The following is a 13,835-nucleotide window of genomic DNA, read 5'->3' as shown; positions in this document are numbered from 1 at the left end:
CTTTGATCATTTCATTTCATGTTTCATAAACCACTGTTGATATATTAACAAATTAAGATACATATAAAGCCAGAGATACAGTAGTCCATTATGCATATGAATTTTGGTATTACTTGTTCACTTTATGAAGGGCTACAACACAGTGACTGCCTCAGTGTCAGAGCTGCTTTTCCGGCACAGCCATAGTGGACGGCAATGTGTTTGATTTGTCTACATATTTGATGCGGGTGGGGCTGGACCTGATTAAGATGTGGAGTTATAAATATGTTACATGAATTAAATTTGAAAGGGTTTAAATTTGGTGATATATTCAACAGAGATACTCTTCACACATTTTACTGACCACTAAGGTTCGTAGAGCACGGGAAAAAAAAGAATATCAGTCAGAAGTCATATACCTATCTAAATTGCTGCTCCTGTGAGACAATGCACCATAACTCTTCAAAAAAGGAACAAGTAGTACTCCACGAGTATATTTTGTGAAACATTTTAATAAAATGAAACAGTATTAATAAAGAGAATATAATATTGCTTTTTCTGTACTTCAAAAAATATCTTAAACTTAACTTAAAGGAATGTATAACAATGAAATTATATATGACCAACAATCAACTGTCAGATCTTGGCACACAAATATATGTCAAAAATGTTTACATGATTATTTACAAATTATTTGAAACACACAAGTGTTGCTTATTCCAGCGAATTCAGCATCAGGAGCTGTTTTAAAACTTTTGTCTGGCTGGTTTCTCTTATTTCTCCAGCTAGAAACATTTCATCCACAACTGTGTACACCTGTAATGTTTAACAAGTTTGTAAGACATGGAAGTTTCCTATTCTGAATGTATACAAGCAATATTTCAGAAGCAATCTGCAAGCACAGTAAAAAGAGATTAAGTTCATTTATTGGATAAGAAAAAAAATCCATACCTTATAGAAATTGAAGACTAGATCCAACTCGCAGACATTGTGGAAGTACTCATTTAATACTTCTACAAAATTATGAATAGCTTCCAGATAGCAGAGATTATTGTCATTCACATCTACACAAATGCAGAAATAAAGGCCAGCATATCGCCTGTACACAATTTTGAAGTTTCGAAACTGAAAAATGGAGCAAATAAATTACTCACTAATGATATACAACTTTGTGATGTAGTTATAAAAGCACAAAAGTCCTTAAATCCCAATAACTTTTATACTCATCATGAAATCTAAAAATGTAAAAATTATGATATCTACCAGAGCAGAATTGGTAAACAATTGGTAAACAAATCTAAAGGTCAATTAAGCATATTAACTCATTCCAAGTCTGTCACAGGGCTGTTCTAGAGCATGTTTAGAGCCAGTGTACAAACCTCAACAAAGTTGGTGTGTTTGGCATCCCTTACAGTGACCACAGCATGCACTTCTTCAATTAATTTTTGCTTTTCATCATCATCAAAATTCATATACCATTTGGCCAATCTAGTCTTGCCAGCTCGATTTTGGATCAGTATGAAACGTATCTGCAACAATTTTTGTTTCACCTGCAGTGTAAATACTACACAATTCCACAACATAAAAATAAAAAATAACTCATTCAGTGCAAAAATACGAAACAGTTCCCAACTTCTATGAAATATCAGCATTAACTTCATCCATTAACAAATCCACAACTCATAGTCCCACTAAGCATTCTTAATCTAATAATTCCTTTTCAAATGCTTTTCCTCCTACAAAGTATACAGCATACATTATTGTGTCAACATCTGAATGTTGTTGAAAGAAGAGAAAATACAATTTCTTATTCATTCTCTCTTACTTTCGTAAGGTCCAGACAGTTGTCTTGTTAAACTTGGAGAGATTTGTAGACTGTATATATGAAAAAATGTATGATGGACCAGAAGGTGTCAGGCTTATGAAAAATGTTTCAGTTGTATGAAAACTGCTATGTGCGATGAAAATACGGTGAGACTGAGTTCGAAGTATTCTCGAGTGTTTGGAGTTATTTTAAAAATATAAAAAATTCCTCCAAAGTAGGATCTTATCTTCGGAGAAGAAATTGTGCAGGACATTGCAGCCTGCTACCCAGAAAAGATCATCGAAGCAACTCCAAGTAAGTTCGATAACCAAGGGGGGGAGGGGGGGGGGGGGTGAGACTTGCACACCAGTACCACGCTGCCACCCTTCATCACTGGAAACCGCCAAAACATGGCGACCAATGTGAGCAGGACACAAAAAAGAGGAATTTTTTGAAGACGATTGAGATGAGAGAAAGTTACGAGTTTCCAAAATAACATATAATAATGAGATGAAAAAATTGGCCTGAAAAATTCAATTAAGAAGATTTGGTGGTGGGGATGAAATAACCCTCACACATGCAGTAACCAGCTGATGCCGATGCAGTCGCAGTAGCCCGCCATCGTAGCTGGTTGCTGTTTGAGTTGCTGACTTCGTGCCCGCCGACACCACGACCAACATTTCATTCTGCTGACACCCGTGCAGTTCACCAGTGCTGCTTTTACACCACACCGACGCAGCCTACAATCCTATGCCAGGTGAGCTCAAGATAACTATTTGAATACAGACTAAGTTGGTCATTATTTACAGAGGTGATTTAATGATAACAAGATCGAAGAAAATTAGGTCTATGGAGAAGGAACAACAACCTACAGAAACTGTAGAACCAGCCATGGCGATGAGAGTGACTGAGGTCACACCGGACTGAACTAAAGTAGCAAATTTAATTAAGGGATTAAGTCTGAAGTTAGACTCAGTGAATACTCAGGTAAATACCAAGTTATATGTACAGAGACAAGAAATAAGTGATCAAAATCTTTCTTTAAGTGAGAAACTTGAAGCTCAACTGAGTGACCAAAATGTTGCTTTAAATGCAAAACTAGAAGCAAATGAAAAGTTGGAAGCACAGAGTGAAGCTTGAAATTTTAAATTTGAGATGTTAAATGATAAAGTGGAAAATTTGTGAGTAGATTTGAAGAATGAATTAAGTAATTCTTTAACTGTACAAATGGATCAGATGTTTATGGACTTTAACCAAAAGCAGGATTATCAATTTCAGAAGTTGACTCGGAGATTAGAATTTGATATTGAGGACAAGTGTACCAATATAGTGTCTGATCTTAATGAGAGGTTAGGGTCATTTCAAAGTGTTTTTAATGTTACATTCGATGCAATGAAACACAGATTACGTACCTTAATAGATATCGTTGAAAGACAAGACAAACTGATCCCTATTTTACAATCGTAAATTGCAGGGGGTCAACACTCTTGTAGATCCGGTAGAGAGAATTTTTAATGGAAAGCTAGCAACCTAAGACACCATAAATATAAACAGTCTGGAGGAACAGGTAGAGGAATTGAACGACCAGAAAATTGCTGAGAGGGTGAAAACAGACAATGTTCCATCACATTTAGCGTCCGAACTTTATCATACTAAAAAACGCATAGACGATTTGTGGAAGGAATTTAAACTTATGCAGAATAAGATACAGAAGGGGGTAGCCTCACAGAAAGTAGTGTTTACTAGTAAAGTGGTAATTGTTTTGTTGAGGGAAGACTTCCACACAAAATGTGATGAGAAGTGCAGGTCTGCACTTGCTCAAGTGAGGTTTAGAGCAGATCCATGGGATCCGGGCGGAGTCACATTATACCCAGGGACATTAACATTCTGTGTTAACGGGTGGAGTGATGACCGTCAGATCCTGAGGTGGGTTCGGTGTTACTTTCATCTTCGTTTTCCCACACCGAATTCTCTTGAAGTCTTATACTATCCTGTATTCTGTTCTCATCCTCTTATACTGTCATATAGTTTAGTACTTACAGCATACTCGTCTTGACATGGCGGACAACCAAGAGTTGCAGCAAATCACCAAAAATCAAGGTCATACTGCTTTTGTGGAGGTAGCAGTAAGTTATCTTGTTGTTATACGCAGTCTTACTTGTTTTAATGGCACTAGGATCCCAGTTATATAACCACCTTGATGGATTTGTTGTTGTATCAAGTCAAGACTTAAGCATTTGGTAATGCCTCGTAATATGTAAGTCAAATGCATGCTCCACTCTAGTTTCAATGTGAGACTGAGTTCAAAATATTCTCGAGTGTACAGAGTTATTTTAAAAGTACAAAAAATTCCTCCAAAGTAGATTCTTAACTTCAGAGAAGAAGTTGTGCAGGACATCGCAGCCAGCTATATGGAAAAGATCGGCGAAGCAACTCCAAGTAAGTTCAATAGCCAAGGGGGGAGTGCGAGTCTTGCCCACCAGTAACACTCTTAATAACCGGAAACCGCCAGAGCATGTTACACTCCCAGGGAGTTGGGAATTATTTTCAGAGGATCAAATATACAAAACAGGGATACAATTTTCAAATTGCAGAAAAGGGTAATAGGAATAACACAAAATAGTAAAGAAATATTTCAAAAACTTAGTATCCTTACTGTACCAAATGAGTTTATCTACCAGTCTGTTGTATACAGCAGGAAAAAAACAACTGTGTCCAAATAGTTCCACATGTCATCATGGAACAAGATAATTTGGACTAACATTTACCCAGGGAATAAATGAAAATTCTAAAAAGCATTTTATATCCGACTGAAACCATATAACAAATTGCCCAAGAAGTTTAAAGAAATGAAACATTTATTCAAAAGAGCTGTCAAAGGGTATGCCCCTAATGCTTTAACAACTCAGACTACATAATTACCTCAAGAGCTCCAAGAGGAGAATGACCTGGAAGTCTTGCTCGTTTCTTTGAATTTGACATCTGTCATTGATTTTCCTACTCGGATAGTAAACGACAGCAGCACATTGATAGATAACACTTTTATAGACCAAGATAAGTTTGAAAACTTAAATTCTTGAATGGCCTTTCTGATGTGGTGCTCAGCTAGTTGCAGTACATGCCATAGCTCCATTCAGTAATTCAAAACTACACTCCAAAGTTGCACATTCAATTAATGACTCAACAATTAGAAATTTCAGGGAAAATCTTCAGCAGTTAAGACTGGGACAAGGTTTCCAAGGATCCCGATGCTAATTTAAAATATAACTTATTTCATGATACACTTTTAAGAGAATTTGAAAACTGTTTCCTCAAGGAAGTAGTAATGCTAATTATAAGAAACCATACAAAAAACCTTTGCTTACCAAAGGAATAAAAATACCTTGCAACCACAAAAGAGAACTGTATCTAACAACAAGAAAGATTAACGACCCAGAAACAGCCAAACACAAGGTGCATTCCATAATTCATAAAAAAATCATTTATTGAAGATATTCATACAAATAATCAAAAATTTTCTAAATAGCGCCCTCTTGCGTCGATACACTTCTGGAGGTGGTGTTTCCATGCCTGGAAGGCATCCTGGAATGCCTTTTCCGGAATGTCCTTGGGGAATCAACGGGTCTTGGTCCTGGCCACGAAGTCGTTGACAATGAAGGCACTGCGACTCAGCACATTGTCGTGGTGAACTTTCCATGTGTCCTTGATGTCACTTCAGCAGTGTGAGACCCTTCTTTTCAATCTTTTGAGCACTTCCAAGTAGAAAGTTGAGTTCACTGTAGTTCCGGTTGGTATGAATTCGTGGTGGACAATGCCTCTGACGTCAAAGAAGACAATGAGCATGGTTTTGATCCTGGACGTGCTCATGTGTGCCTTCTTGGGATGGGGCGACGATGGGGTGCGCCACTCTGAAATCTGCCTTTTGTCTCAGGGCTGTACTCAAAAATTCACAGCTCATCACCAGTGATACCTAAGTTTTCTAAATGAGGATCATATTCACACATTTCCAACATTTCTCGGCATCGAAGCACTCACATGTGCTTGTGTTCGTTGGTCAACACTTTTGGGACAAGTTTGGCACACACCTTTCTCACGTTCAAATCTTTGGTCACAATGCGGAAAACTGTTGTTTTTGACATGTTTAGAGTTTATGCTATCAATTCAACGCTTAGCCGTCTGTCAGAGTTCAAACAATCACACGCACACATCACATTTTCGTCGACTCGTGTGGTTGATGGCCGTCCACTGCGAGGTTCGTCGGTGATCTTCTCTTGGCCCTCCATAAACAACTTGTGCCATCAGAAAACTTGTGATTTGGGCAAACACTCAGTCCCAAAGCCATACTGAAGTAAGGGAAACGTTTTGGTGGCGGACTTCCTAAGTTTAACGCAAAATTTGATACCGTACCATTGCTCTACAAAATGATCCATTGTGCTGTGTTACATAAACTCAAAACGGGGTTGATGGAAACGCATGTCCTGACTCTCCGGCAGCTCGCAGCTGAATGAGACAAAGAGCGTTTTGAAGCTAACACACACACCCCCCTTCCACTTAGCCCAGCCAGTTACAACACGCAGTGGTGTGCCATTGCATCAGAAAAAAATTGGTCGCATTACTTGTGGAACGCACTCTCTATTATAAAAAATACTGTGCTACATTAAGAAAGGTTATTAAAATGTCCAGAAGCATGTGCATTATGTACGAGATTAATACTTCTGATAACAAAATCAAAATACTTTGGAATATTATTACAAGGGAGACAGGGCAACCAAGAGTACAGGACGACGGCACTATCATCAAAGCGAAAGGAAACTTGACAAACAACAAGCCGGAAGTCGAAAACTTTTTTGAATACTCATTTTATAAATGTTGTAGAGAAAATAGAATCTAAACGTTCATTATAAGAAGCAAGGCAGTTAATGGAAGAAGCCTTACCCACACTCCACCCACCTCTCCTCCTGAAATTAGGAAGATAATAAACTCTCTCAAGAATAAAAGCTCACATGGAATTGATGGCATTTCTAGCAGGATAATAAAAGCTAGTTCCCAAGAGATAAGTGGGACTCTTAGCCACATATGTAATAGCTCTCTGAAGCAGGTTATTTTCCTAGATAGACTGAAGTATGCCATTGTTAAACCAGTACATAAATAAGGGGATATGTCTGATAACTACACTTCAATCTCCCTTCTGACTGCCTTATCCAAAATTCTTGTAAATATAATGTATTGTACAGTAGTTTCACATCTATGTAAAAATAAAGTTTTAACAAATCGTCATTTTAGTTTCCAGAAAGGTTTTCAACGGAAAATGCTATATATACTTTCACTAATGAAATATTAAATGCTCTGAGTAACTGGAAGGCACCTGTTGGGATTTTCTGTGATCTCTCAAAGGCTTTTGATTGTGTAAATCATGAAATACTTCTAGATAAGCTCAAATATTGTGGTATGAAAGGGATAGCACTCAAATGGTTTAAATCATACCTAACTGGAACAGTGCAGAAAGTTGAAATGAGCAGTTCACATAAAATGAAAAAACCGCTGATATCTCAAACTAGGGGCCAATCAAGAATGGGGTGCCACAAGGTTCAGTCTTGGGTCCTCTGCTGTTCTTAATATACATTAATGACTTGCCATTCTATATTCACGAAGATGCAAAGCTGATACTTTTTGCCAATGATACAAGTATAGCTATCACACCCAACAGACAAGAATTAACTGATGAAATTGTAAACGATATTTTTCAGAAAATCATTAAGTGGTTCTCTGCAAATGGGCTCTCATTAAACTTTGACAAAACACAGTATATACAGTTCCACACAATAAATGGAATGACACCATTAATAAATATAGACTTTGATCAGAAATCGGTAGCTAAGGTAGAATACTCAAAATTTCTAGGTGCATGCATTGATGAGGGGTTGAACTGGAAAAACAAACTGAAGATCTGCTGAAACGTTTGAGTTCAGCTACTTATGCTATTAGGGTCATTGAAAATTTTGGCGATATACATCTCAGTAAATTATTTTACCACACCTATTTTCATTCTCTGCTTTCGTATGGCATCATATTCTGGGGTGACTCATCATTGAGTAAAAGTGTGTTCATTGCACAAAAGCGTGTAATCAGAATAATTGCTGAAGCTCATCCAATATCATCCTGCAGACACTTATTTAAAGAGCTAGGGATCTTCACTGTAGCCTCACAATATACATATTCACATATGAAATTTGTTATTAACAACCAGAATGAATTCAAAAGTAATAGCAGTGAACATGGTCACAACACTAGGAGAAAGGATGATCTTCACTACTCAAAGTTAAATCTAACTTTGGCTCAGAAAGGGGTAAATTATGCTGCCATAAAAGTCTTTGGTCACTTATCTAATAGCATCTATGGTCTAACAGATAGCCATATAGTATTTAAAAGAATTTCTGAATGGCAACTCCTACTCATTAAATGAATTTTTGGATAATTTCCCCACCCCCACAAAATAATTAAGTGTCATGTAATATTGTGTGTAATCTAATATCTTGTACAGACACCTTTTATTAACCTGACACGTTCTACATCATTACGTAGTGTCGTATTCATGATCTACGGAACAAGTAGTAATCTAATCTAATTCATGAACCCTTCTGTTGCATAGTAGTCTACAGTATTTGTAGGAAAAGCTTACAGTGAAGTTTGATAGCACATAATACTAATGTCTCAGCTTTTTTTTTCTGAATTTATCATGAGGGGGCTCTAAGGCTACTTTTCAGTCTGGCAGAGAGGAAAACATGAAACTGTAACAGAGGCCTATAGCAGCAGTGCCACAGTTTTAACCATCTGCAAATGTGTGTGGTGAGCACACTGTGGATAATTATTTTTCATGTTATTAAGTTAACTTGTTCCCGATATGTAAAAACATAAGAGAACTGTATGTTATCTAAACCCATGGAAACAGTGTCATCATTAAGAATCTGACCTCAGGTTTAGGAGGATACAGGCTTATGTCTGAGGAAACAAAGTACTAATCAACTCAAATGAAATGCCCCATACAGGCAAGAGTATTAAAATCCTAGTGATCAGTTGCTGGAACATTCACAACAAAGTGCCAGAGTTTTAAGTGATCCTAAAAAGCAGTGAAGCTCACACAACAGGGTACAGAAAGTTGGGTAAAACCCAAACTTGACAGCAATGATAATTTTGGGGAAAATTTAAGCATATATTGAAAGGACAGGCTAATGAGAAATTGAGGTGGTGTATCGGTCACAGCAGACCAATTCAAATCCAGCAATACAGAAACTGAAGCTGCCTGCAAGACTGTTTTGGCAAGACTATCACAAGTCAACATAAATTTGTAGCTGGAATCTTCTATCAACCTCCAGCTGCAACAAAAAATATTTAAGAGAGAACCTCAGACCGCTAGGATGCAAGTTCCTCACTACAACTAATCGTTAGAGGACATTTTAACTGCCAAACAATGAACTGGAATAACTGCAGTTTTGTCAATAAAGGGTGTGAAGAAACATCCTGCAAAACATTAGTAAATACCTCCTCTGAAAACTATCTACAATATACAGTTTGAAATCCCACTGAAGATGAAAATATTTTGCATCTAATGGTGACAGACAGACTTTACCTCTTCAAGGATGTTCACAATAAGGCCAGTATCAATGACCACAAAGCAGTTGTAACAGTTATAATTACCAAATTAGCATTTAAACCAGATAAACAAGCGGCACTGTCACATCTCACATCTACTGAGGAACATGAAAATTTTAGTTCATGATAGAAGCATTTTAGTGAACTATGGCTCAAGTTTAAAAGAATATATGACCATGCATTGGAAAGATATGTACCCAGAAGAACAATTCGTGATGGGAGGGACAACCTATAGTACGTAGTAATGTTGCAAAAATCACTAAAGAAATAGATGCAAAACAAAGCATCATGCTATTGATACCCAGATGGTAAATGAGACACATTCAGCTGTCAAGAGGGCATTGTGTGAAATGTTCAATGACTACTGTAACATTATTATTGAAGATCTTTTACAGAAACCAAGGAAATTCTAGTCATATGTAAAGGCTTTCAGTGGCACCAAAATTACTACCCAGACACTCATGGATGTGACATGAATTTAAATGGTGGGTAGCAAAGCAAAAGTAGAACTACTTAACTGTTTTCAAGTGTTCCTTTCAAAACCCAGAATCGGTTAGATTCTCATGCCAATGGTAAGATGAGCGAAATAGGTATTACTTCTATTGATGTTGAGAAACAGCTGAAAGCTCTACAGCCTGATGGAATACCTATCAGATTCTATACCACATTTGCAGCTTAGTTAGACCCTCATAATTATAAGATATTGAAAATCCCTAAAAAATAAAAATTAAATATTTTTCAACCAATGGGTAGAAGAAAGTAAAAGTCATTAGTCAACAAGAAGGGCAGCCAAAGTGATCCAGAAAACTGCTGTTCAATATCCTTGACAACCACTTCTTGTTGAATTTTTGAACATATTTTGACGCTCAAATGTACTGAGATATTTAACAGAATTACCTTCTCGTGCCTATCAGCAAATATTCTGAAAATATTGATCACATGAACTCCAAACTCCTTCTTTTCTCACATGACACCCTGAAAGCCATTGATCAAAGCAGTCAGATAGATAGTATAGTGTTCCTTGACTTCTGAAATGCAGTTGACTCATTACCAAACACACGCTTATCATCTAAAGTACAATCATATGGGAATCAGGTTTGTGTCTGAACTATGGATTTCTTGGCATGGAGGACAACATATTACCCTGGGTGGAGAGTAATCAAAAGATGTTAGAAGTAATTTCAGCAGTGCTCCAGAGATGTTGATACCCTTACTGTTCACGTTGTATATTGGTGACCATGCAGACAATGTTAATACTTCTCACACTTTTTGGAGATGATGCAGTTATCTATAATGAAGTACTCTCTGGAGGGGAAAAAAAATATTCAGTCAGAACACAAGATTTTGAAGTGGTGCAAAGAGAGGCAAATCACTTCAAATGTTCAGAAATGTAAAATCGTGCACTTCACAAAATGAAAAAGTTCGTATCCTATGGCTACAGTACCAATGATTAACAGCTGGAATTGGTCAACTAATACAAATACCTGGGTTTAACAATTTGTAAAGATAGTAAATGGAACAATTACATAGGCTCAGTCATAGGTAAAGAAGGTGAAAGACTCAAGCTTATAGGCAGGAATATTAAGGAGTCGCAATAACTCCACAAAGGAGACTGCATACTCATTGCCTGGGTTTACTGGGAGAATTTTAGGAATGTCTGTTAACCTGAACAGAAGACAGCATACAGAATACTACTGTGACCCATTCTTGAGTGCCTGAGATCCCAAAAGGTCAGAGTGATGGAAAACATTGAAGCAATTCAGAGGTGGGCCATTGTGTATGGCACCAGTCGCACTGATCAACAAGCAAGAGTAATGGAGATACTCTATGAACTCAAATGGCAATCGCTGGAAGGAAGACAATGTCATGTAGGGCTAATATTACCAATAAACGCAGTAATTTAAAATCTATATTCATGCTGCAAATGAACGTTTATAGAGTATAGGTCACATCTGGCCTAGTTGAAATTCTTGACAACAGATACAGTAACACACACATTTATTAACACAATATATAAAACAATAAGTAGGTCTATGCGTATTGCACTTCTACATTTTCACAGAATGTTTCTGAAGCTTTTTACATACAACAAAAACCTTAATTGAGAAAGCTAATGCGTTCACATAATACTCAGTGGAGATATTTAACACACAGATGACTAGAAATATTGCTACAATATTTTCACTTGAAAAAGGAACATAATTTGTTATTATAAATGAATGATTTCACAATCTGCCTCCCCATCCCAATTTGACTTACTCTGCGAGCCAATTACGAGTGTGACAGGGTCAACATGAATGACAGCAGAACAACCACATCCGTTTTTAAACACAAGCAATGGATTAATTTCTTGCATATAAACATAATTTATATTGTGATCCCCTCTAACATATTATTCAGCTTAATTACTTGAATCTTTACATGTTAACAGACACTACATAAGCAGTAACAACTGTTGTAATGACAAGTGTGCAGCACTCAATTTGCAATACAGATGCACTTAATGTATGACATGGGCTATCAATGTGTATTAATTCATATCAATTCGCAATCTCTGAACTCAAAGTCTTCGAACGACAACATATATAGCAAATGAAACAAAAACGTATCATCACACACTATCAAATTAGAATTTTATTTGGCATTGCTGCAAAATGATTCGAGTCTTACTTAACTAATAGGAAACAGAGTCAATGACCTATCTGTTACATTGCCAGATGCTAAGTCTGTTTTGTTTGCATACGATACAAACATTGCGATAAACAGCACGTCAAGTACAGATTTAGTAATGGCTATTAATCAAATTTTAAACGATTTTAATAAATGGTTTAAAGCTAACTCACCTGGCATTAAGCTTTGACAAGACCAACTATATGCTGTTCAGAATACATACAAATTTCCTCCCAGCAAATGTATAACATATGAAGACATGCATATAGAAGAGGTCGACAGTTTTAAATTTCTTGGATTACAACTATAATAAAAGCACCTGGGAATGGCATACCACCAAATTGCTGAAGATCCCAAACAAATCTGTATTTGAAATGTGAATGATGTCAGATGTGGGGGAAAAAAACCTTGCATACTTTGCTTGCTTTTATTCTATTAAATCACAGGATCATATTATGGGTGACTCTTCAAACCGAGCAAGTTTGAAGAGTGTAACAGCATTTAATAAGACTCATTTAGAGTTTAAATTCAATATCACATAGCAATTGGTTCAAGGAACTGCGTATTCTAACCACTGCTTCTCAGTATACTTATAAATTAATGAAAGTTGTTATAAATATTGTGTTCGTTTCCAACCAACAGCTCTATACATAGTATCACTACTAGGAATGAGAACAATGTTCATAACGACTATGTCTTTACCTTGGTCCAAAAGGATGTCCAATACTCATGAACATACATTTTCAATAAATTGCCAGCAACCATTAAAAATTTGGTTTTACATCAAGCACAGTTTGGACGGAGTTTGAAAGACTTTTCGGTAGGCAAATCCTACTGCTCCATAGATGAATACCTTAGCAGGTACTGTTAGACCAGCTTAAATAAAATGTTTGTTAGGTTTCATTTATGACAGTACTTGCTCACAACAAAATACGTTAGATATTTTGTGTTTAACTTTATTAAAAGTGGATAACAATGTTTCATTCTGACAGTCTATCACTTCTGCAAATATCAGCGGTTTCGGTTTACTGTAGAGTGTTCACGAAGTTTGACAGTCTAGTGAAAAGTGATTTGGGAAACGAGTATTTTATTCAAATGTTCTATGTTTTATATTATACTTCCTAACGTGTTCCACAGCCACTACTATCATATCATTTTGGGATCTACTGAACGATAACTGAATTGAATCAAATCTCATGCAAAACATATATATAACTTTAAACGGACGTACCATTTTTCTTCCACCTTTCTACAGTAACAACGCCTCCTTTAGTCCTTTCGAATATCCGTCCAACTCCAAAGATGATTTGGATTCCGAGGCGGCACCGAAATGTATATAAGTGCACTTCGCCAGAGACAGGCTGTAGAACATGGACCACCGCAAGCACTGATAGATGTCTCTGCGGTCAGAACATCGTTAGAGAGCCTATAGTCTCTGTATGCATGGGCTCTCTAAGTCTCTAGGTATAGTCACAGTCCTGAGTCTAACGTAACAGTCGCGACATTTCGCCTCGGTTTTGTTGCCTACCGCGCCAGCAGTGCCCCAAGCGGTCAGTAACTTAAACTGTGAGTTCGGCGCGATCGTGAAAGCGAATAGTGGTTGTTTATTTTGATTTCTGCAATGGTTTCTACAAGCGGGAGCGTTTGTAGCGCAATCAATTGCAGCAACAATAGGTAGAAGACACCACAGCCGTCTTTTTTTAGGTTTCCTAAGGATCCTGACAGATATATA

The 13,835-nt window shown here is 37.0% G+C and overlaps 1 protein-coding gene across 1 annotated transcript; it reads right to left on the bottom strand.

Annotated features, from left to right (window-relative positions):
- Positions 1 to 473: 473 nt before the first annotated feature.
- LOC126266678 (AP-2 complex subunit sigma) lies at positions 474 to 13,600 on the bottom strand. Its single transcript, XM_049971100.1, has 4 exons — positions 13,335 to 13,600; positions 1,359 to 1,508; positions 931 to 1,104; positions 474 to 795 (listed from the first exon to the last, which is right to left on the bottom strand). The coding sequence occupies exons 1-4, from the start codon at positions 13,335 to 13,337 to the stop codon at positions 694 to 696; spliced, it is 429 nt and encodes a 142-aa protein (XP_049827057.1). The 5' UTR covers positions 13,338 to 13,600; the 3' UTR covers positions 474 to 693.
- Between the last annotated feature and the right edge of the window lie 235 nt (positions 13,601 to 13,835).

Source organism: Schistocerca gregaria, chromosome 4 (genome assembly GCF_023897955.1).
Source record: "Schistocerca gregaria isolate iqSchGreg1 chromosome 4, iqSchGreg1.2, whole genome shotgun sequence".
Lineage (NCBI taxonomy): Eukaryota > Metazoa > Arthropoda > Insecta > Orthoptera > Acrididae > Schistocerca > Schistocerca gregaria.
The sequence above is the reverse complement of the archived record's forward strand: the minus strand, read 5'-3'. Positions and strand labels throughout refer to the sequence as shown.